Source organism: Capsicum annuum, chromosome 12 (assembly GCF_002878395.1).
Source record: "Capsicum annuum cultivar UCD-10X-F1 chromosome 12, UCD10Xv1.1, whole genome shotgun sequence".
Classification (NCBI taxonomy): Eukaryota; Viridiplantae; Streptophyta; class Magnoliopsida; order Solanales; family Solanaceae; genus Capsicum; species Capsicum annuum.
The window spans coordinates 43,968,186-43,993,178 of NC_061122.1; the positions used below are offsets into that span (position 1 = coordinate 43,968,186).

The following is a 24,993-nucleotide window of genomic DNA, read 5'->3' on the forward strand; positions in this document are numbered from 1 at the left end:
TCTACTCTAATACCATCATTAGAAATAATATGGCCAAGGAATGCTACTGACCTTAGCCAAAATTCACTCTTACTGAATTTGGTGAATAACTGATGATATCTGAGAGTCTGGAGGACAATTCTGAGATGATCTGAATGGTCTTGGTTACTGCGGGAGTAAACTAGGATATCATCTATAAAAACTATCACGAACATGTCCAAGTACTACTTGAACACATGGTTCATCAAGTCAATAAAAGCGCTGGGGCATTGGTAAAACCAAAAGACATGACTACAAATTTGAAGTGACCATACCAAGTACGAAAAACTGTCTTCGAAATATCATATTTTCTAACTTTGAGCTGATGGTAGCCGGATCTGAGGTCTATCTTAGAGAAATAACTGGCACCCTAAAGTTGGTCAAATAAGTCATCGATTTTGGGAAGAGAATACTTGTTCTTGACCGCGACTTTATTGAGTTGATGGTAATCTATGCACATCCTGAGAGAACCGTCTTTATTGCGCACGAATAAGATTGGTGCGCTCCACGAGGAAATGTTGGGTCTGATGAATCCCTTGTCTAAGAGATCCTTCAACTGTTCTTTCAATTCCTGGAGTTCGCCGCCCCCCTTCTTAGAATTAGAACCCATTGAGGGGGGCCTCGGCCCGGGAAGGGGAGAGTGGCCGAGTGGTCAAAAGCGGCAGATTGTAAATCTGTTGAAGTTTTTCTACGTAGGTTCGAATCCTGCCTCTCCCACTTGTTTGTTGTAGACTTCAGAGAAGAGAAAAGAGGCATTCGTCAGTGTAGGAAGGCCAATCGAGCGAAGCTCTTTCTTTTTTTGGCTGTGCCGTGAAGTGAAATTGTATCGTATGTTAGTTAGAGAGGTTGGCAAACTACTACGATCTATAGATTTCCCATCAATATCCAATCCCAACGCACCATTCTGTATGGCGGAATAGAGATAGGCTGAGTATCTGGGATGAGGTCGATGTCGAAGTCTATTTCCCTTTTGGGAGGAAGGCCTGGAAGATCTTCGAGAAAGACATTTGAATATTCATTAACAACTGGGATTGATTCAAGAATAGAAGATTCAATACCAGAGTCCTTAACATGAACGAGATGGTAAACACATCCCTTAGATATCATTTTCCTTGCCCGAAGGTAGGAAACAAGCTGACCTCTGAACGCAGATACGCTACCCTTCTACTCTAGGATGGGTTTATTCATAAACTGAAACTGAACTACTCTATTTCTGTAGTCTACTGTGGCATAGCAGGAATGAATCCAATCCATATCGAGAATGACATAAAAATTAGTCATCTCTAACTCGACTAAATCTGCTCATAATCGGGCAGTTCCTGTATACCCACCAGCTATGATGGTTTTACCCACTAGGGTAGAAACTAAAAAAGGCTCTACTAGAATTTCGAGGCTGACTCTGAAACCGCCTGCTATATAAGGAGTAACAAAAGATAAAGATGTACCTGAATTTAGCAAAGCATAAACATGAACATAAAAGATCTGTAAAATACTCGTAACGACATCAGGAGAATTTTCCTGATCCTATCGGGTCTGAAGAGCATAGAGATGATTTGGGCGTTGTCCACTAGTAGTACGGGAAGTGGCACCTTTCTAGTTTGAGCGACCGGACTGAGTTATGGAACGGTTCTGCTGACCCTGATAACTCAACTGGGGACAATATCTAACTCTGTGGCCTGGCTTGCCACAACTAAAACCAACATCGCTACCAGCTCTACAAGTACCCTTGTGGTTCTTACCACAAGTCTGACATAGGGGATTAGTTCGGGCATTGCTGACGCTGCCCTGAGACTTAGAGCCTGGCGCTCTATCTTTGTTACCCTCTCTGAACTTAGGAACTGGAGCACTGGCTATAGAAGGAGATGGAACTTATGACTTTAGATGAAACTGGGAACGGTTTCCTCCTTCTGATTTAGGCTGTCTAAAATTGAAGCTACCTATCCTAGCTTTCTTATTCTACTTTTCCCTCTTCTTAAAGTTTTTCTCCTCTATCTACTGAGCGTGAGGCATGAGTCGAGCTAAAGTTATGTTGTTATTTAGCATGGCAGATCTGCACTCATTAACCACACTATCATTTACCCCTAAAGAAAACTTGCTCATCTTACCTCTATTGTCTGCAACCATATGAGGGGCATATCTGGCTAATTGAGTAAACCTGATAGAATACTCTTTCACCGCCATATTTCCTTGCCTGAGGTTGATAAACTCTAAAACCTTCAGCTCCCTCAGCTCTTGGGGAAAGAATCTGTCTAAGAAAGCCATGACAAACTCCTCCCACTCTATAGGACCTGCATTATCTACAGTTTTAGAGTTCCACTGCTTGTACCAAGTATGAGCCACGTCTTGCAACTGGTATACGACTAACTTAGCACTCTCAACAGTAGTCACTTTCATGATATCTGTCACCTTTTGGACCTAATCAATGATTTCTTAAGGGTCTTTATCTACCTTAGACCTGAGGAATGTTGGAGGATTTATTCGTGTGAAGTCCCGAATCCTAGCTACGGTTGAGTTGGCCACTGGGTTGGCCAGAATAAATATTGACTGCTCATTATGGGCAGCTACTGACTGAGAAAGAGTGGTAAATGCGATTTCAAATTCCGCATGAGAAACATGATCGCCCAAAGGATCTTCGAGCGGAGGAGCTGGCTAGTTTCTTCTCTTTGGAGACATGTTCTGAAATGGAGAGGAGAAACGAATTAGACTGAGAGTTTAACTTGTGATTATGCTCATAGGCACAACATGAATACTGAAAGAAGGGAAACTGTTCCTAAAACATTTCATAGCCTCTTGCACATAAATATGGAGCCCAACACACCCATGTATAAGACTCTACTAGATACGGGTTTCAGACTTCCTAGGACTCTATTGAACCTGACTCTGATACCAAGTTTGTAATGCCCCGATTATCTGAACTAGAATGCTACACGGTGCTCATGACCCCGAAGGACCACAAGCTAACCCATGATTGATATCTGTACCTGTACACTGTATAATATGACATGAAAATGCGGAAACATGCACTGAAGGACCATAAGGTTCAATACTGAACATAACTAAATAATAATAATGTTTGAATAAAGTGGTATCACAATACCAAAATAAAACTGAAATACTGAAGTCTGAAACATGAAAATACTATAGTCGTCTGAAAGCCTCTAACTATCTGAATACTCTAGATAAGGAGTTGATGGGACATGTTCCCAACTAACTCCGTCAATTGATAACTAAACTAAAATGATAAAATAAAATCAACTCCTCAGAGAATGAGGACTCACTGCTAAAACTCTGAACACTGAAAAGCTACTGCTGCTGCTGATCTGGGAGTCGAGTCTCTGAACCTATGCTCTAACATAAAAATAAAGCACCATAGCGCAAATGCATCAGTACCAAAGAATGTACTGAGTATATGTATGACGTAGGCTGAATACATGGGGTTTACATGCATGGATGATAATAACTGACTGGCTAATATGAATGTGAGAGTACACGCATAAATACATAGTAACTGAGATCGCGAGAAACATGATAACTGAATCTATATACTGATGATATAAATTTATTGATATCTAGCATGACTGATAATGAGTTCTGATAACTGATATAACTGATAACATGAGTGACTATGTCTGATAGTCCTGAATCTGATGGAACTATTTAAATTCCGTATTGTAACTGAGTTGATTGTATTTGACACTCCTGAAATCTAAAGAACTATCTGAGTTCTTTTACTGAGAATGATACTGAAATTGTGGGAATAGTTATTTAACCAACATACCCCAAATGCGCTATAATAGCTAAGTTGGGGTCAAATCTGTGCCCTGATTGGAAGGGTGTCAATACCACGCCACTGGTAAGGAAAAACTGTGGATAACCCTTATCTGACAGTGTCCCCAAAAGAAAATGGTGGACCCCTCATCTGACAGTGCTTATCTACCTCATAAACCCTCATCTGACAATGTTGATGTCTCAACCTATGCTGACTACATAGTTCTGGAACACAAGGATGATTGCTAAGAATCACACCCTCATCTGACAATGTGTGTTCCTATCCTTGGGTTCACTCGGTGCTAATTTCTACTCCTCTGAAGAGAATGAACATGATTGACTAACTGTACATGGACTGAGTTTATTGAATTCCGTTGACTGATGAAATACTATTGATATCTGATAATTCACTGAGTTCATGAGATTACTGATCTTACTGAGTACTGAGTTCATGAGATTTCTGAGATTTCGTGAGTCATATGACTGACTGAATTCTATGAAACATGGCTTGGCTGAGAGTATCATGAAAGCATGACATGACTCTAGGCACACAACTATATTTTTTAGGTACAAGTACCCCCAGGACTCGATGGAAGAAAATTGACACACATGACACTTCTTGATCATAGGAATAATGTTCGTAATTCATAAGCCATAAATAAGGGATTTCATGGTTGAGAGGTATGGTCTATAACTGGTTATCGTCTAGTTTTAAAGGGATGCTAAGATGTGGTAGAGAGCTTATGTAGAGTGTAGGGATGCAGGTTTGCCTCCCTTAAATTGGACTTTGTTTTACTCAGTTTTTCTAGCAAAGTAAGTGTATCGTACTTTGAGAGATAGAAAAAGTGACGAGTTTGCTAATCTTAAGCAGGGGAACATGTTAGTTGTAGTTTATGAGGACAAATTTCATTCATTTTCTCGATATGCATCTCACTTGCTGAAAACTAAAAGGGAGAGAATTTGTCTCTTTGGGAAGGGTTTGAATGCAGGTCCCCAGTTGATTTGTTAAGAAGGTGGTGGGGCCCATTTCTATGTTTTTTCAGGAAGGCCTAAGGTAGAGACATTGTACATTGTTATTACAAGTACTATTCTTGTCTGTGACCGGGTGGCTACTATGTTATTTGATCCCAGCTCTACTTTCTCATATGTATCTGTCAATTTTGTTGTGGGTTTGGACAAGGTGTGTGATCTACTTGACTTTCCTATTCATGTGTCTACGCCTGTAGGTGATTCTGTTATTGTTGATAAGATTCATTCTTTTTGTTCTGTTATGTTTATAGGGTATCAAACTTGGGCAGATTTTATGATTCTAGACATGGTAGATTTTTATATAATTTTGGGTATGAGTTGGTTGTCTATGTATTATGCTATACTAGACAGTCATGCTAAGATAGTGACTGTGGCTATGTTGGGAATGGAGAGACTTGAGTAGGAGGGTGATTAAAGTTCTACTTTATTGAAACTTATTTCCTTTCTGTGTGAAAAGAGGTTAATTAGGAGAGGTTGTTTGGCCTTCCTATCATATCTTTGGGACACTTCGGTAGAGGTCCCACCTATTGAGTCAGTTTATGTGGTGTGTGAGTTCCAAGAGTTTTTTTCCTGAAGATTTGCCTGGTATGCCACCAGGTTGTGACATTAATTTCTGTATTGATCTAGAGTCAGATACTCGTCTTATTTCTACTCTTTCCTATTGGATGTCTTAGGCTGAGTTGAGAGAGCTAAAGTCTTAGTTGCAAGATTTGTTGAGTAAGGGTTTTATCCGTCTGGCTGCCTCACCATGGGGTGCTTCTATCTTGTTTGTGAAGAAGAAGTATGGCAGTCTTCGTATGTGTATTGACTATAGACAGTTGAACAAAGTTACATTCCATAATAAGCACCTTTGCCCTATATCGATGATTCATTTGACCAGTTGCAGGGTACATCCGTATCTTCTAGGATTGATTTGAGATCCGAGTATCATCAGCTTAAGATTCTACCTGCCGATATTCCTAAGACTGTTTTTTGAACCTGTTATAGCACTACGAGTTTCTTGTGATGTGTTTTGGGCTGACTAATGCCCAAACTGCTTTTATGAGTTTGATGAATGGGATATTTAAACCCTACTTGAATTTTTTCATTATCGTCTTTATAGATGATATTTTGGTTTATTCTTAGAGTAAAAAGTAACATTAGAATAACTTAAGGATTGTTTTTGGTTTGTTAGAAGAGAAAAAACTTAATGCAAAGTTTTCTAAGTGTGGGTTTTGGTAGGCTTTTGTCTACTTTTCTTTATAGATGATGTGTGATATATGTTGTGTGTGGAAATGGATGTTAGGCTTGATTATGAGTAGGATGACTTGGCCTCGATTTTTGATGTTTGGAGTTTAAATGTGGGCTTGGGCACCGTAAAATAGCATATTTATAACTCTTTTGAATCCTATTGCTTTCCCTCTCTAGTTTAGATTAGTTACAGCATGGTTATGATGTAAACCTATGTTTGGGATGTGGTTTTAGTAGTTGAAGCATGAATTGTATATTTAGCCTTTTAGGGCTAGTGTGGTAGTCTTGAAACCGTAAGTTGGGTAGAGTTGACTTGAGTACCTTTATTTCTAGTCGAAGTTGCTATCTTAGGCTTGAATATGGATTACTTAACATCTAGAAGATGAACTAGATACCTTAGCCTAGTTTGGGGCATAGTGTGCCTAATTATGGAAATTGAGAATTAAAAGTGGGATCGTCTGGCCCACTTAGGCCTAAACTTGTGTTAAGTCTTATGGATTTAGTTGCGGATGTTAGATATAGATGAGGCTAGTAAATCTTAGAATAAGGTTACTTCGTAACTTGGTAATTTGTATTGATGATCCCGGAATGTGGCTTTTGAATTGTGGTTATGATACTTCTTGTGGAAGTGATATTAGGCATTTAGAAATAATATTCCTTCTAGATACGTTATGTGTCCTATAGAGATGCTATTTCCTCTTAGACTTGATGATTGGCCCATAGATTTGTTATTTCCTTTAGTCATGATTATTGGACCTAAAGAGATGATGTTCCTCTTAGATATGTAAATTGTCCTAGAGAGATGATATTTCTCATAGTCATGATGTATGACCTATCGATATAAGATATCCTATAGAAAATTACATGTCTATCTATATTATGCCTCCAATATGTGAGATACCTCCTATATGAGAGATGATTAGAGATATGCTACGACTTATTAATATTATTATCGATATGAGTTCCGAATATGTATATGGGCCTAAGGCCGTGATTATGATGTTGTGACTACTCCAGATAAATTAATGGGCCTAGTGTTGTGTTATGATAATGATTGAATATATAAGGAGTGTTTATCAATGTAAAGAATACATTACAGTTTATGAATGCATATATGTTTGTATACACATCTTTCTAGTATAGGACGAGAAAGATGCAGTATGTTGCTTATGACTTGATTAATTGGATACTGGTGATGGCATGCATAGATTTGGTACATTCATGGGTATTATATCGGTAATTTATGTGATTGTAGCTGAAATATGATCTTACGATTGTTCTGCCTAATTAACGGTTAAGCTATGTGGTAACTAGGCATTTATTGGGGGACTATAGTACTTGATGGCTACGAATCTAATGTTTTAGTTAATGAATCTTGCTTAGTTGAAATATGGTAGCTCACGATGGTTAATGCGTGAATTATGGTGAGGTCGAGTTTTGCATCGGTGAAGGTTAGTATTGATGACTAAGTTTGTGACGTCGATTAGTCGATGACCGAGGAGTTGTGTTAATGAGGCTAATAATAAGAGATGTTGGTAATAAGAGGTGACTAGCTAATAACTTTGAATAGTTGCTAAATAGTTAACTAATGAATAGTTAAGCAAGGATTAGTTGGTAAACGATGGTTAGTTAATGAATGGTGTCAGTTAATAAAATATGGTTAGGTGACAAGTAGTAATGTATTGTCTAGTAATGATTAACGGATATATGATGATTAATTGATAATAATGAATGGTGGATAAATAGAAGTTTTGGTCTAGTGATGAACTTTGACTAGATGTTAGATGTTGTCTATTAAATAAATAGTGGTTAGTTGCTATTCCGTGAATAAGGATTAGGTTAAGGATAATGTTTAGGCTAATAACTAGAGGTTATATGATGACTAGCGAACTAGTGATTCTATTGTAAATAGTGTTGGTTAGCTAATAAAGAGTAGTTGAGAAGTATTAACTATATAGATATTCTATGGTGATATGACTATTTTTATGAGTATTTTAATGTATGCTATTCGGTAGTGACTATTATGATGATATGTTTATACCCGGTAAGGTCGGAGGATACTATTGAGATGATATTGATACCCGACAAGGCCAGAGGATACTGTTGTGATGTTGTTGATACCCGGCAAGGCTGAAGGATATATTTATAAAGTGTTTATACCCAGCAAGGCCAGAGGTTGATTATGATGATGATGGTCCTAATGAAGAAAGTTATGATGAGTTGTGATATTGATTATGTACTTCGCATTCATTCCTGCATGCGCATCGCCTATCACCAACAGAAACCTATATTTATCTGCCATTATAGGATGGTTGCATATATATGGGTGATGAATATGCCATGTGTTGTTGTGTACTGATTAAACCTTTCGAGTCTGGGGCGGTGGGGGTATGCTTAGGCTTGACTAGGTATTTGGTTGTCAGTAAATTGAGGACTAAAGAGATTGAGTCTGTGAAGGTCCAGTTGAATAATCTTCCTATTGAGGAGGCTACTCGGGAGACCAAACCAGACATGCATAACAAGTATCCACATCTTTTTGATGATTCAGGTAATTCTTGAGTATCCTTTCTTGTCACTTGTTTGCCCGTTCAGGGACTAACATCTATTTAATTGATATCTAATGTAACGACCTTTCCGATCGTTTGTGAAATTTTCTCATTTTCTTTATTTTAAAGCTCTCTGTAGTTTGTATATTAGGGTTATAACTCATGAGATGAGTAGAATCAATTCTTGAAGTGTTTGGAAGTAGTTGAATCCAATAGTTGAATTATTGAGTTTTAGTAAAATTAAACTTGATCACAGTTAACCTTTGACCAAGACGACCTCAAATTAGTATTTTAATGTTTTCAATATGTTCAAAACATACTTTTTAGTCAATATATATATTTGATTTATTTACTCGAGGTTCCAAATAATATCCGATAGCCTATTGGGTATTTTAGATATTATTTTAATTGATGGTAATGGGCCAAGTTAATATTTTCTTATTTGTTGAGACCTATGTATAAGCATAAATTTTAAATGGGTAGGATTTATCATATACAATAACAATAAACTCAAAAAATTTAACGAGTATGTGAGCAATTCTTAATTGTGCCAAGCTGCGATTGAAGAGGAGGCGCCGCATACTTCAGGTTAAATGTCCTAACAATACAAATTTAGAATTAAGGAGATGATAGTCGTAGGGGGTGAAAGAATGTCAGATAGTGAATGATTGGTGCATAGTGGTTACAATTGAAATTGAAATAGTTAAATTAGTGACTTTTCTTTTTATTATGTTAGTTAGTGGAAAGATTAAAATAATAATATAATTAAGTAATGATTGCCAATCACTGGCACTAATGATAACCATGAAAGTGGGTTTTTATGGAATTCGAGGATCTGCACTTCAGTTTTCTTCTTTTTGTACATTGCCTTTGATTGGAGTCTTAGAGAGATTAAGGATTATAAATGAGTTTTATTAGATTCCTACTATTACGTAGATTATATATTTGAATTAGTAGATTATATATTTGAATAGATTTTGAACGTCCCCAAGACACTTGTGGACTAGTGATATTTGAATTCTTCGATTGAGGTAGGTTATGATTTAATTAGAGTTTAAACTCATCTTAATTGTGTATGCTCCTAAATTTGATACGTGTTGATTGGTATTTGGACATACTCGAAATTATTGATTTTTGGATTGTTGATGAGTGTATAAATGATTATTGAAAATTTACTTGATGGAATTAGCTGACTTTAAGTGTACTTGTAATCTTGGTACATTTATTGTATGCTGTGAGGTAGTGTAAATTTGACATTGATATTACTAGTTTATGATGGATTGGGTACCGCGCCGGTACAGATATGTACATGTTGGATCGGGTACCACGCCAGTACATATATATATATATATATATATATATATATATATATGTTGGATCAGGTAACACGCCGATACGGATATGTATATGTTGGATCGGGTACCATGCCGGTACAAATATGTATATGTTGGATTGGGTACCACACCGGTACGGATATGTATATGTTAGATCGGGTACCACGTCGGTACGAATACGTATATTGTGTATCGGGTAACAGGCCGGTACGAATATGTATATGTTGGATTGGGTACCATGCTGGTTCGGATATGTATATGTTGGATTGAGTGCTATGACGGTACGAATATGTATATGTTGGATTAGGTACCACGCTGGTACGGATATGTATGTATGTTCATGCACCGTACCGACGTGGTACTAATCCACCATATATATTTGGGCAAAAATAAGTCCCATAGTATGCAGGTACATATTTGTGTTGATTCTGTGGATGTTTACAGTATGGTTGATACTCTTGATGGTTATGTGGCTTGTTTGTGAGCACTGTTTGACCTGTTGTTGTTGTATTGTTGATTCATTGAATATTTTCTATATGATGATTCCTGTCTACTTGTTATTTGATTTATGTTGTGTACATGCTATTAAATTAAGCTGGCCTATGACACCCAATAGTACATAATGGTTTGTACTTATATTACCCTGTACTCTTCTTTGTTGAGTGCATAAAGTGTTATAGAGGCTAAGACATGACTCAAATCTAGGGTTTGATAGCAGATCTTGATCCAAGGGTGAGCACTCCGTCTCCATGCTGTCATGGACCATCTTATTTGTTTTCGTCCATCTTTCGGTCAATGAAACATTATTTATTTACTTTATTTTTGGGATATCTCGTTAGACATGATCTTTGTTAGTAGTTCTTGTACGATGACTTTCGGGTCTTGGGGATTTTTGTAAGTTGTTTATTTGACTTCCACATAGGTAATGATTAGTCCTAAATTATTGTTACTATGTCAATTTTTTGATAATATCATCCTACTATTGACTAAGTGATTGGGTAATAGTTTTTTAGATGGTTCTCCCACAGGAAGATTTGGGTCATGACAAGCTCAAAATTCAGGATTTTTTCATTTGTTCTAGAAGCATTAGCTTGATTTATCTTTAAAGTTGCTCCAGTTCTAGTAATACAAGCTTGTTTTCTCTCCTAAGTTATTGCAGTAGTTCTAGGAATGTCCTTAGTATATTGTCCAACTACTCTTTTCTTACAGTAGGTCTATGTTGGTAAGAATTTTGGTGCCTGTTCTTCTTGTGTTGATCCGAAGTCAATGACATGAGAGTTTGGGACCTTGTCCGAGAGTACTCTGCATTACTTAATCATAGGATCTCTTTGGCAACTGGAAGATCGAGATGCCATTAGTTCATGTGACCTGTTTAGTCTGTGTCCACTGCTTTCTACATTTAGTTATTCTCCATAAGCATTGGTTTTAACTTTGCTTCTTCAAATCCTATGTTCAACTTATGTTCAACTTTAGGGCTAAAATAAGAAGTATTATTTTATTTGCTCATATCATTTGGACAGTGATTGTGGATAAAGTTGCTTTCTAGGCTATGATGAGTCTTCAAATGTCCCTGCATTTATAACCTATAGAATTGTACTTCTTGATATACCACTATTTATATATTTATGAGCAAATATAAAACTTTATTTTTCCGGGATGAATATATTTACTAATTTACATGATGAATAATAAGGTTTCGTATAGCCAAATATTTTTGTTCAGATGACGGTAGAGTGTTGGTGGAGGACGGCCACATAAAGAAGAGATGGCAGTCGTACTTTCATAGGCTCTTGAATGACGAGGGGGACAGAGCTATTGTGTTAGGGGAACTGGAGCACTCAGGGGAGTGTCGGGATTTTAGCTATTGTAGACGTTTTAAGGTAGACGAGGTTAGACAGGCAGTCCGCAGGATGCGAAGGGGTAGGGCGACGGGGCCGGATGAGATACCGGTGGAGTTTTGGAAGTTCGTTGGAGAGGCTGGTGTAAGGTGGTTGACTGCATTGTTCAATGAAATTTTCAGGACAGCAAAGATGCCCGAGGCGTGGAGGTGGAGTACCATGATCCCCCTCTATAAGAATAAGGGGGACATTCAGTGTTGCAATAACTATAGGGGGATTAAGTTACTGAGTCACTCTATGAAGATCTGGGAGAGAGTGGTCGAGGTGAGGCTGAGACGGATAGTGTCTATCTCGGAAAATCAGTTCGGATTTATGCCCGGCCGCTCGACGACGGAGGCAATTCACCTGGTACGGCGGTTGGTGGAGCAATATAGGGAAAGGAAGAAGGATTTGCACATGGTGTTCATCGACCTAGAAAAGGCGTACGACAAAGTCCCCAGGGAGGTGCTTTGGAGATGCTTGGAGGTGAGTGGAGTACCGCAGGCATATAGCAGAGTAATTAAGGATATGTATGAGGGAGCGAAAACCCAGGTGAGGACGGCGGGAGGAGACTCAGAGCATTTCACTGTCCTGACAGGATTGCATCAGGGATCTACTCTTAGTCCCTTTTTGTTTGCGCTAGTAATGGATGTGTTAACGCGGCGTATCCAAGGGGAGGTGCCGTGGTGTATGCTTTTTGCAGACGATGTAGTCCTGATAGATGAGACGCGAGGGGGTGTGAACGACAAATTAGAGCTGTGGAGGCAAACTCTGGAGTCTAAAGGGTTCAGGGTGAGCAGAACCAAGACAGAGTATGTGGAATGTAAGTTTAATGACGTAAGGCGAGAGAATGAGGTAGTGGTGAGGCTAGAAGCGCAGGAGGTAAAGAAAAGGGATAAGTTCAAGTACCTCGGGTCCGTGATCCAGAGTAACGGTGAGATTGACGAGGATGTCTCGCACCGTATCGGGGCGGGATGGATGAAGTGGAAACTTGCATCGGGGGTGCTGTGTGATAAGAAGGTGCCGCCCAAGCTTAAAGGTAAATTCTATAGGGTGGTAGTCCGTCCGGCCTTGCTGTATGGAGCGGAGTGTTGGCCAGTTAAGAACTCCCACACCCAAAGAATGAAGGTGGCAGAAATGCGGATGTTGCGCTGGATGTGTGGACTGACCCGAAGGGATAGAGCTCGGAATGAGACTATCCGGGAGAAGGTTGGGGTGACTTCAGTGGAGTGTAAGATGCGGGAAGCACGATTGAGATGGTTCGGACACGTGAAGAGGAGGGGCATGGATGCCCCGGTCCGTAGGTGTGAGAGGCTAGCGTTGGATGGTTTTAGACGGGGTAGGGGTAGACCGAAGAAGTACTGGGGTGAGGTGATTAGGCGGGACATGGAACAGTTACAGCTTACCGAGGACATGACCCTAGATAGGAAGGTCTGGAAGACGCGAATTACGGCAGAGGATTAGGGCCTGTTCGGGTCGCTAATGTAGGGAGGTAATTGGTGGGGGTGTATTCCTGGTATGATTCCGTATTCAATGTTCTGTTCCGTGTTCCGTGTTCTATGTTTGTTACGAATCTGTGTGCTTTCCTCTGCTTTATATTCCTGCATTCCTGCTTTACTCTGTTTTATATTCCTTATGGCTGCAGTATCTATGTTATGTCATCTGCTTCTGTGCTGTACTATGTGTTTGTTTGATATCTCATAACTTGAGCCGGGGGTCTTTCGGAAACAGCCTTTCTACTTCATCAGAGGTAGAGGTATGGACTGCGTACATCTTACCCCCCCCCAGACCCCACAAAGTGGGAATACACTGGGTTTGTTGTTGTTGTTGTTGTTGTTGAATGGTGATGTTAAGTGTATTTATGCATTCTAGCATCACTATTCTAGCCTTTTTAGTCTTGTTTTGAGGAAGATTCTAAGATTTAATGGTTAATAATGAGGTAAATGTGTTAAAACATGTGTTTATGATGTTAAGAGTGAGTTTCAAACAAGTTTGTACCTAAAAGATTCATTTAAAGTTCAACCTGGAAAACTAGCGTTACTAGCTTGAGCTAGATATTTTTCTAGTTGTCGTGTTGGGGCACATGTTGTGAGGGGCACATTCTTGATGAATGTGAGTGATTTGTATGATATCCTTGATTGAATTATAAACATGAGTTTGCCAACTAGGTGAGTCAATTCTTGAGGCTAGATGTTTTGATGTAGTGTTCATGAGCTTTCAATTGTGTAAATAACATGCTTAGCGTAGAAACTTACATTCTTTGTAGTCATTGTAGTACTAGCTTGAGTGCCTTGCATGGAGTAGAAGTGTAGAGTCTCCAGCTCATGATACTTAGAGTGAAGAGTTGTTTGAGGACGAACAAGGATTTAAGTCTAGGGTGGTGATGTTGGGTGTTTATGCATTCTAGGATCACTATTCTAGCTTTTTTAGTCTTGTTTTGAGGAAGATTTTAAGATATAATGGTTAATAATGAGATAAATGTGTTAAAACATGTGTTTATGATGTTAAGAGTGAGTTCCAAACAAGTTTGTACCTAAAATATTCATTTAGAGTTCAACCCGGAAAACTAGCGTTACTAGCTTGAGCTAGGTGTTTGTCTAGTTGTCATGTTGGGTTCTAATGTGTTTAATGAGTTCCTAAGATTTTTATTATGTATTTATATGTGAAACAAATTGTTGATAGTGCTCAAGGTTCAATTGGATCAAGCCAAGGGTCAAAACAATGAGTTAAGGGTCAAAGTGAAATTAGCCTATGCTTTTCTAGTTCGTCGTGTTGGATGTTTTGTTGTTTTGATCTTTAATTTGTTGGGTTTAATGTTATATGATGCTTGGTGAATGGATTATAATGATATATGAAGGATATACTAGCTTCAAATCAACTGGGAAAAACTCAAAAAGGCTCGGAATGGCTCAACGAAGTAACAATACGCAGATTGACACACTTTTTAACCCCTGAAATGTCTTGGATGTGTGTGGAGTGATGGAGTGGCCAATGGGCATGTGAAAAGCACCAATGGAATCATAAGAGGCCCGAAATTTCAACCATGTGGTGCATGGTGGTCTTAGAGGCGATTATCCCGCGACACGGGCTTATTTTGGTACCCCCTTTGCCTTAGAAAATTTTTTAAGAACAAATTCCAAAGAGGTAGGGAGATATAGAGGCGCCTTCCCCCCTAGTCCGGGCTCTGAAGGTTTTCTTGTCCAACATGGAAAGGTCTTGCTCCTATACTATAAATACATGTTGTATCACGTTTTTACGCATCTTTTAGCATATTTTGGAGAGCAAAGGGCTGCTACAACTTTTTTATTAGGTTTTTATTATTTTTATTTAGTTCATTCATATTTTTAGTCGTTAATTACTATTTTGTGATTACGATTATGACTATGTGTGGGTAAACGCCCCCTTTCCGGGGTTGAAGTCAAGAATATGATTATTATTGCTATGAATTAAGTTTATTTTCTTTGCTTATCAATATTGGTTGTTTGTTTATTCTCGTTTTAACTATTTTAAGGATTCGTGACCCTTAGAATACATCCATTGTAAACCTTGTAAACTCGGGAGAGGGAATAGGGCGATAGAACATGGAAATTAGCAGAGTATGGTTCTTGATTCTTTATAAAATAAGAAACTTGAATTAGTATCTAGGACAAAGATGTACTTAGATACCTTGATTCATATGTAGGATGATATTTGTTAAGAATTTAAGTGAATTATTACACTCTGCTCAACGATGTAGGTGTAAGGTTCAACTTAGGTAAAAGATTAGAGGTTGGGAAACCATAATCCGCCATTAACGCTACGAATCAACAACCAAGATAAGCAAGTTAACGAATGGAATCCAATAGCATAATATGATTGTTCAGAGTGCTTTAACCTTGGGTTTTCTCCTATTGATTGTTACAAGATCTTTACTTTACACATTATTTACTTGCAATTTATAAACTCAAAACTCTCTTTTTTGTTACTCTCGCATCAAGTTAATCTAAATTGTGAATAGAAATCAAATCGTTACAAATCTAGTCTCTGTGGGATCGATAACTCAATTTTCTTGAAGGCCACTATATTACTTGGTAGACCATGTACACTTGCATGTGCTCTTGGATGCTGTCAAGTTTTTGGTGCCGTTGTCTGGGACTTGTATTTTGGCAATTGTTTATTTTAGTTTTACTTTTAGATTTATTTGGTGTTTTTACGATTGGTCTTGCTTTTATTTTTGTAGGAAACAGGTTCTTAAGTTTATAAGTTGCAAGGTATCGGGAGCTGGTTGAACCAAGCCTAGAACCTGAGCAACTTTACCATTACTACAGAAGAGAAGTAATCCTTCTCCCCAGAATTTCAAAAATCCTAGAAAACCAAGAGAATACTGTTCCTATGGCCGAACAACAAGCAGCTAGTTGGAAGGTTAGGGAAGTGACATTCCCACTTCCAACAAACTTGACTTCCCTAATTCAAAGACCGGCAGCTGGGGAAATTTTGAGTTGAAATACAATATGGTGCAGCTTCTTATTAATAGTTGACAGTTTGCAGGGCTTTCACACGAGTATCCACAAGTCCACTTGCAGACCTTCATTAAGCTTACAAATACATTCACTCCAATCGGGGTGACTCCAGATTATGTGAGGGTGACACTGTTTCCCCATTCACTTATTGGGGAAGCTAAAAAGTGGTTGAATATGGAGCCGGCCAATTCAATCACAACATGGGATGACTTAGCCAGAAGATTCCTCATCATATTCTTTCCATCAGGCAAGACTGCAAGAATTCACAGTGAGATGGTGAGCTTCAAATAAAAGCCTGATGAAAATCTATATCATGCTTGAGAATGCTTCAAAGCCCTTCTTCGGGCTTATCCACACAACCAACAGTCGAATGAGGTATTTGCTTATACTTTTGTAGAAGCTTTTGATCACAATACAAAGATTTTGCTAGATTCAGCTGCAAGTGGCCAAGCGTTGGAGCTAACTTATGATGAGCTGTACTCATTACTGATTCGCATAGCACAAGGAAATCCAGAGTGGAATTCAGGTTCTAGAAGTGCCACGAAAAGAATTGCATTTGTGTTAGAGATGGACCAATTACAACCCTATCAACTTAGGTTTCTGCATTACAAAATTTGATCAACACATCATTCAACAGCATGAAGTTGGGAGCAACAGAACCTGCACCACAGTTAATGCCATCCAACAAGCTGCAGGTTGGTGTGAAGTATGCAGAAATAGTGGTCATGTGGCTACCATGTGTGCTTCAAATCCGAAATCTATAATGTATGTAGGCAATGCTCAAAGGCCAAATTATGGTAATGCCTACAACATGAAGTAGCAAAGTCATCCATCAAATCAGTCATGGAATGCCTCACAGTCATAGGCCCAATCGAATTAGTCAATGAGCAATGAGCAACATGGAAGAGATGATGAAATAACTCTTAGCGAGTAAAACACAATTAATTGTGGATCTAAATAGTCAAAGGGTGGAATTACAAAATCAGAAAGTGGCTCAGAGAAATTTAGAGTTGCAGTTTGGGTAGATACAACAAGCGTTAAATACCCATCCTGAAGGTGGTCTACCCGCTGATACAGAAAATGCAAAACAAATTATGACAATTACCTTGAGGAGTGGTAAGGAGCTTCATGAAGAACCTCCAAAAGCAACTAAGGAGGTAGATGCTGATGTGGTGACCCAATAGGTAGGTGACGAAGTTGCTGAAAATTTAAGGAAGTTTGAGTACTTGAAGGAAAAAGTTGTTGAACCAAAAGTAAAGAAGTGGCTGCCACTACCCTTCCTTCAAAGGAAAATAAAAGTGTAGGAGGATGCCCTGTTTAAAAAGTTCATTGATACATTCAAAGAGCTTCATATTAATTTACGTCTTTAAGATGTTTTGCAGAGTATACCTAAGTATGCAAGTACTTGAGGGATGTGGTGGCGAAGAAGGTGAAATTGTAAGATGCGGGAGAAATAACATTCACTAAAGAGTGTAGTGCTGTGATGACACAAAAGATCCCTAAGAAACTGAAATATCAGGGAAAGTTTGCTATTCCCATTCAAATTAGGAGTAAAGAGGTTCATGCATTCAGTGATTTAGGGGAAAGTATAAATTTGATACCCCCATCTCTATTTGAAAAATTAGGCTTGGGAAAGCCTAGATCAACCACTGTGATTTTGCAGCTAGCAGACGGTTCCATGCATATCCGAAAGGAATCATTGAGGATATCCTCATAAAGGTTGGTAAATTTTTTATTCCTAATGGCTTTTTTGTTCTTGATTTTGTGGCAGGCGAACATGTACCAATTATTTTGGGGTGTCCATTCTTGGCAATCGGAGGGGCTTTGATTAATGTTAGAGAAGACACACTCAAGATGATGGTAGATAATGAAGAGATGGTATTTGATGTTTACAAAACACCCATTGAAAGTCCCTTATATAAATATTTATGCATGATTAATGTGATTGAAAGGGATGAGTTTAGGGTGTTTAATCTACCAAAGACCTCTTTGGACTAACTAATTGAGCGACCTAAGTTGTGACCACCGATTCCCTAAATGTTAAAAGTTAAAAGAGGTTAGAAATAAAAGAAAAATTGGCTCCCAACAGGGAGTAAAAGGGTGAAGGAATATAGTTGAGTTGATATGGGTCATGCCGCGACACTAAATCAGGCATTGCTTAGGAGGCAACCCAAGTTAATTAGGTAAGTTTTCTTTTCAGTTTTTATGTTTTTACTTCATGTAGTTTTTGGTTTTGGTTGAGTCACAGGTTAATGGAAAGTCTGAGTACCATAAAATTGACCTTAAAGCCTGGCAAAGAATGATCATGGGGTTCTATGGACCTCATTTATGTGTGAATATGCTACTAGCTTGGCCTAGAGGCCTTAGGAGTATTTCTATCTCTTAATTTAAAAGTTCACTTTGGGGACAAAGTAGATTTTTAAGCATGTGGTGAGGAAATTCCCAAATTTTAGCTCAATTTGAACTATTTTAGGTTAGGAATAAGTGATATATTCTTGTTGGTGCTATTTTAGATTACATGATGCAAGTGGGTATGTTGGTAAAAGTATGTTGATTTAATGAATTGCTACTTTTAAGACTCTTAGGCTCATGTTTGTGAATCTTGTACTTATTAGCTTAATTTTGAATTTATGCTATTGTTTGGTTGAGAGTCTATGATGATCCTAGTGAATTGAGCATGTTCCATTGTGAGTGTGAGAATTTTGTATATTCCTTGTTGCATATGATATCTAGAACTTGCCCAGTGTGTGTGTGAAGCAAAATAAAGAATGTGGGTTTAGGAGATGATATAGGCATTTCTTTGATAGCCTTATTCTATACCTTCTATTTGTCCTACCCATTATGCATTATCCTAGTTAACCCCCATTGATCCTTTAGCTTTATCTTTGGTAACCTCATAAGTAGCCTAGTACCTTCTTTGATAGACCATTATTTGATCCAAAAATCTCCTAAGTGCTTTAATGAAAAATTGAAATAGTGAGTTTGAGAAATTGAAGAAAAAGAGGTGAAATTGATGCCTAAGGTAATTGTTATTAGTGTTTATAATTGATGTGTAGTGGATTGATGTGATATAAGGGATGTTAGAAATATTGCCATGATTATGAAAAAGAGAAAAATTAATTTTTGAGGTAGTAAACTATGTGTCCACCAAGTGTTTGTGAAAATGCTTAAAAGAGATGGGGTAAAATAAAAGAATGGGGTGGTAAAATAATGGTGTAATTTGTTGTTGGAGATTGGTTCTAATTGTATAATGTAGTGTATCAAAGTTCTTAGAGAGGTTAGTCACTATTCCAAAATAATTTCTACCCATTCCTTAGCCTATATTACAACCCAAAAAAGTCCTAATTGATCCTAAACTTTACATTAGACTATTAGTGGAGCACTACACTAAGGGAAAGACTATGGTTCATTAGGTGTAACTTGTGAATTCTTTGTGAGAGTGAGCGTAATTTCATTCTTGTACCCATCATACTATGAATTTCTTAATTGTGAGTGAGTATGGTAACTCTCTTATTGTGAGGGGCACACGTTTGATGAATGTGGGTGATTTCTATGATATCCTTGATTGAATGATAAGCATGAGTTTTCCAAATAGGTGATTCAATTCTTGAGGGTAGGATGTTTTGAAGTAGTGTTCATAAGCTTTCAATTGTGTAAATAACATGCTTAGTGTAGAAACTTACATTCTTTGTAGTAATTGTAGTACTAGCTTGAGTGTCTTTCATGGAGTAGAAATGTAGAGTCTCCAGCTCATGATACTTAGAGTGAAGAGTTGTTTGAGGACGAACAACGATTTAAGTGTGGGTCAATTGAATCAAGCCAAGGGTCAAAACAATGAGTTAAGGATCAAAGTGAAATTAGTCTATGCTTCGATCTTGTTTCTAGTTCGTCGTGTTGGATGTTGTGTTGTTTTTAGATTTAAATTGTTATTTTTAATGTTATAGGATGCTTGGTGAATATATTATGATGATATATGAAGGATATAAAAGCTTCAAATCAAGTGGTACCAACTCAAAAAGGCTCGGAATGGCTCAACGAAATTATAATACGCAGATTGACGCACTTTTGGACTCCTGTGATTTCTTGGGCTCGTGTACAGTGATGGAGTGGCCAATGGACGTTCGGAAAACCGCAATGGAATCATAAGAGGCCCAATATTTCAACCATGTGGCGCATGGTGGTCATATAGGCGATTATTCCGTGACGCGGGATCATTTCGGTGCCTCCTTTGCCTAAGAAAAATTTTTGAGAAAAATTCCAGAGAGGTAGGTGGATATTGAGGCACCACCCCACCTACTCCGGGGCTTAATAACTGAAGGTTTTCTTGTCCAACACGGAAGGTCTTGTTCCTATACTATAAAGACATGTTGTATCATATTTTTACGCATCTTTTTGCATATTTTGGAGAGCAAAGGGCTGCTACAACTTCTTCATTAGGTTTGTATTATTTTTATTTAGTTCATTTATGTTTTTAGTCGTTAATTACTATTTTCTGATTATGATTATGACTATGTGTGGCTAAACGCCCCCTTTCCAGGGTTGAAGCCAAGAACATTATAATTATTTCTATGGATTAAGTTTTTTTCTTTTGTTATCAATATTGGTTGTTTGTTTATTCTCATTTTAATTATTTTAAGGATTTACGACCCTTAGAATACATCCATTGTCAACCTTGTGAACTCGGGAGAGGGAATAGGGTGATAGAATATGAGAATAAGCAGAGTATGATTCTTGATTCTTTATAAAATAAGAAACTTGAATTAGTATCTAGGACAGGGATGTACTTAGATATCTTGTTTGATTCATATGTAGGATGATATTTGTTAAGAACTTAAGTGAATTATTACATCCTCTCTCAATGATGTAGGTGTAAGGTTCAACTTAGGTAAAAGATTAGAGGTTGGGAAACCATAATCGTGCAATTAACCCTATGAATCAACAGTCAAGATAAGAAAGTTAACGAATGAAATCCAATAGCATAATATGATTGTTCAGAATATTTCAACGTTGGGTTTTCTCCTATTGATTGTAACAAGATCTTTACTTTATGCATTATTTACTTTACTTACAATTTATAACCTCAAAACCCTTTTTTTGGTTATTCTCGCATCAAGTTAATCTAAATTATGAATAGAAATCAAATCGTTGCCAAATCTAGTCTCTGTGGGATCGATAACTCAACTTTCTTGAAGGCCACTATATTACTTGGTAGACCACGTACACTTATGTGTGTGCTTGGGCATTGTCAAATGGTCCATTTATCCTTCTAATATTAAACTTTAACTTGATGTGTTTATAGAAACATAATACCATGGACATACCACAATTCAATGGCATCAACAAACATACAGTAGTATTACATATTTGTAGATACTCATAACCTTTGTTGTAGGCTGTTTTTCTTCCATTTCCCAGCCCACAACATTGTTCCAGCAGGTCACCTCTCTATACACGTGCCCTATTGAAGATTCTTTTGAATTTAGTTTAGCCTCTCTTATTTTCTTATTCTTCTAATTTCATCATCTGTTATCTTAATAGAGCAAGTCATACAACAGTCACAATAATATGGAAAATTAACTTTGAATTTATGCTGCTTTATTTGTATTTGCTGATTATTATGCTTTTATTTGATTCTATAATATAATATAACTTATGCTAATAATATATTTTTAGCACTTTATATGGTGTGAATTAATTTATCCTTACGCAGAATGAGTTTGAAAGAAAGTAACAATAAATATTAGCTGCTCAAAGTGCATCAATTATGGATGGAGAAACTAATTTAGTTATTCAGACTACTCAATTAAGTGAAATGGATATCGAGGTGAAATCTGTTGGTGGAAAGAAAAAAGGAAGAGTCAAAGGTCTTGGCTCCCTGGGTCAAAGTGTAAATACATCTAAGAAATCAACATCAACTTTGCTGAATGAAATTGATGAGATGATTATGTCCCAGGTTAATGCTTCAAATACTGATTTGTATATTCAGTTGTAGAATGAGCAACACAAGAAATAATAGGATGAGAAAGGGATTGGACTTGTTGAAGAAGCATGTATACAAGAAATAATCTTCAAATAATGAATGCCCATCTCAAGAAGACAACCAAGCTTACAAGGATGAAAGTGATGATGACTTTGATGACGTGAATAAAAGTCATTTTGACCCTGATAACATGAATGAAAGTGATTCTGACCCTGTGGTTGGTATTTTTATTGAGGATTCAAGTTTGAAATATTTTGTTTTGGACCATTTAAGAATCATACATTATTGGAGGATGTTATGAATTATGTTTTTTGTTAGTTGTAAGTTTACATTAGGCTTTTCTTAAATGATATTTTTGAGAATTATTGAAGATTTCGAATAGATTTTTGACAAATTGTGAAGTATTTCTGGTGATTTACTGTGAATTATTAATTGGGGATTTTCATGGGGATGTACATGCTAAATATTCATGAAAATTTTCTTGCGATAATTTATTTTTGCTGATTTACTTAGGTCATTTCATAAGATTTTTCTTTCGAAATATTATCATAGATATCTGCAAGAATTTTATTTGGTTAATTAAATTTTCACCTCTAAACTTCCTACAAATTTACTCGGGGATATTCATGGGGAATAACTTATGATTTTTTTTAATGGAAATCTGCAGGTAAATTCCTTTTCAAATGAAATTTTACCAAATATTTTAGGCAAAATTTTGGTAGTTAGTCGCAAATAACTTGCAGCTTTATTTCTGCAACTAAATTACCTAGGAATTTTCTAAATCTGCATGGAATAATTACCTACGAAGGTTTTTCCTTAGGATTCTAATTGCCAAGAAAATCCGCAAGTAATCAAATTACTTGGGGATTTTTTCGTATTACCCCTATAAAAATTCCAGATAATTAACACTTTTATTTTAGTGGATAGAGTTACCTGAGTTCAATATTGGTTAGAGTTAATTAAATTGAGGTATGTTCTTGGTAGAGTTGTCAAGGTAGGTTTGTAATAGAGTTATTGCAAACTGGTGTAGCCTAGAGTTGGGTTCATTGGAGTCTGTAATCAAGAGTTTGATTATAGTGGACTGTTGAGTGCTTGTGAGGGGAAGTCATGGTTTTTCCTCCCTTGAGCAAGCAAGTTTCCATATTAAATCATTGTGTTCTTTAATTCTTGCAAAGTTTTAGATTCTTTAATGCTTTACTGATTTATTGCCTATGACCGACTCTAAGGGACCTAGTCCCTCATAGTGTGGTGAACCCCCTTATGTTTCATCAATTGGTATCAGAGCCAGAACACTCTAAAAGGTTCACACCTAGAGTAATTTGGTTATCATGGTTGCTCCACCTAATCTTGAAGAGGGGAAATTTACCACTAGACCACCTAGATTTAATGGGCCGTTCTATGGGTGGTGGAAAATAAGTATGCATGACTTCACTATAGCTAAGGATAGTGAGCTGATAGATGTAATACTTAAGGGTCCTCATGTGCCGGTTAGAGAGGTAAAGAAAGGAGACATAATGAGAATGGTTGTTTAAAGCGGGAGAGAGTATGATGATGAAGATACAAGAAAAGTTAAGAAGAATTACAAGGCCAAGTAACTGCTAGTTTATGGCATAGGGCTTGATGAATAAGACAGGATTTTTGCCTATGAAAATGCTAAGGAAATCTGGGATTTTTTGAAGACTGCTCATGAAGGTACCACTGATGTGAATGATTTAAAAATTGATATGTTGACTACTCAGTATGCAACCTTCACTATGAAAGAAAGAGAAGCTATCCAAGAGATGCATACCATATTCACTTCACTCACTAATAAGTTGCACTGCTTAGGAGAAGTCATTCCTTTGTACAAACAAGTAAGAAAAATTTTAGGGGTTCTGCCTAAATCTTAGGAAAGCAAAGTTGATGCTATCATTGAGGCAAGAAACCTAAAAACTCTCACTATGGATGAACTTATTGGTAATCTGAAGACACGTAAAGTCAAGAAGCAATAAAGGTAAGAGAAGAAGGAAGTAAAAAGGGAAAAATCTCTAGGATTAAAGGATTCAAAGTCAGATTCAAGTGAAGAAGACACTGATGTTGCCTATTTTGCAAAAAGAATAGTTTGAGCAATGAATAAAAGTGGTCAGTTTTAAATAAGAGGAAGCAATAACAAGATGGGAGGCCATGTTAAAGTTTGTCACAAATGTGAAAGTCTTGAGCATTTTATTAAGGACTGTCCAATACACAAAATGGATTACAATGAATATCTCAAGAATGGAAGTGACAAAAGAAAGAACAGGGGCTAGGTCCCTATAAAATCAAAAAGAAAGGATGCAACTGATTATACAGTGAAGCAGGCCCTAGCAGAATGGAAAGATTCTTCCAGTGATTCTGATAAAGTTGAAAAGATTAAAGATATGTCTATGGTGGCTGTGGAGGAGTTTAAATTTACCTATGATTCCTTGTTTTCTCTTATGAAAAACACTGAAGAACAAGGAGAAAATGAGGTAATTCTTCCTGACATTAAGGAAAAGTTAGATAACTACTCTACTAGAAAGATAAAGTATCTAGAAAATATGTGATTGATTCTGTGTATGAACTAACTACTGAGAAAAATGCTCTAGAAAGAAAGTAGAGAACCAGGAGCTTGAATTAATTCCCTTAACTCTCCAAATATCTAAAACAAGAAATAAGTTACTAAGTTAAAATTTGAGAATCTGAGTTTAGTCAGGC

General features: G+C 37.2%; 1 protein-coding gene and 1 non-coding gene across 15 annotated transcripts in view; both read left to right on the top strand.

Moving 5' to 3' along the window:
- The window catches only part of LOC107851631, a 30,836-nt gene extending 10,102 nt beyond the window's left edge, over positions 1-20,734 (top strand). For 3 of the 14 annotated variants that reach the window (XR_007048343.1, XR_007048345.1, XR_007048348.1), the window contains 2 exons: positions 16,022-18,484; positions 20,246-20,734. Coding sequence is in view for 6 of the 14 variants with exons in the window: in XM_047401022.1 (XP_047256978.1) it covers positions 20,281-20,403 (123 nt within the window). In the remaining 8 variants the exon portion in view is untranslated. Of the gene's footprint in view, positions 1-8,502; positions 8,594-14,659; positions 15,225-16,021; positions 18,485-20,245 lie in introns of those variants that run through there. The other 11 variants (XR_001669105.2, XR_007048349.1, XR_007048346.1 and 8 more) reach the window with 7 other exon arrangements.
- TRNAY-GUA lies at positions 653-735 on the top strand. Its single transcript has one exon. It is a non-coding gene; the product is annotated as a tRNA-Tyr (tRNA).
- Positions 20,735-24,993: the final 4,259 nt, after the last annotated feature.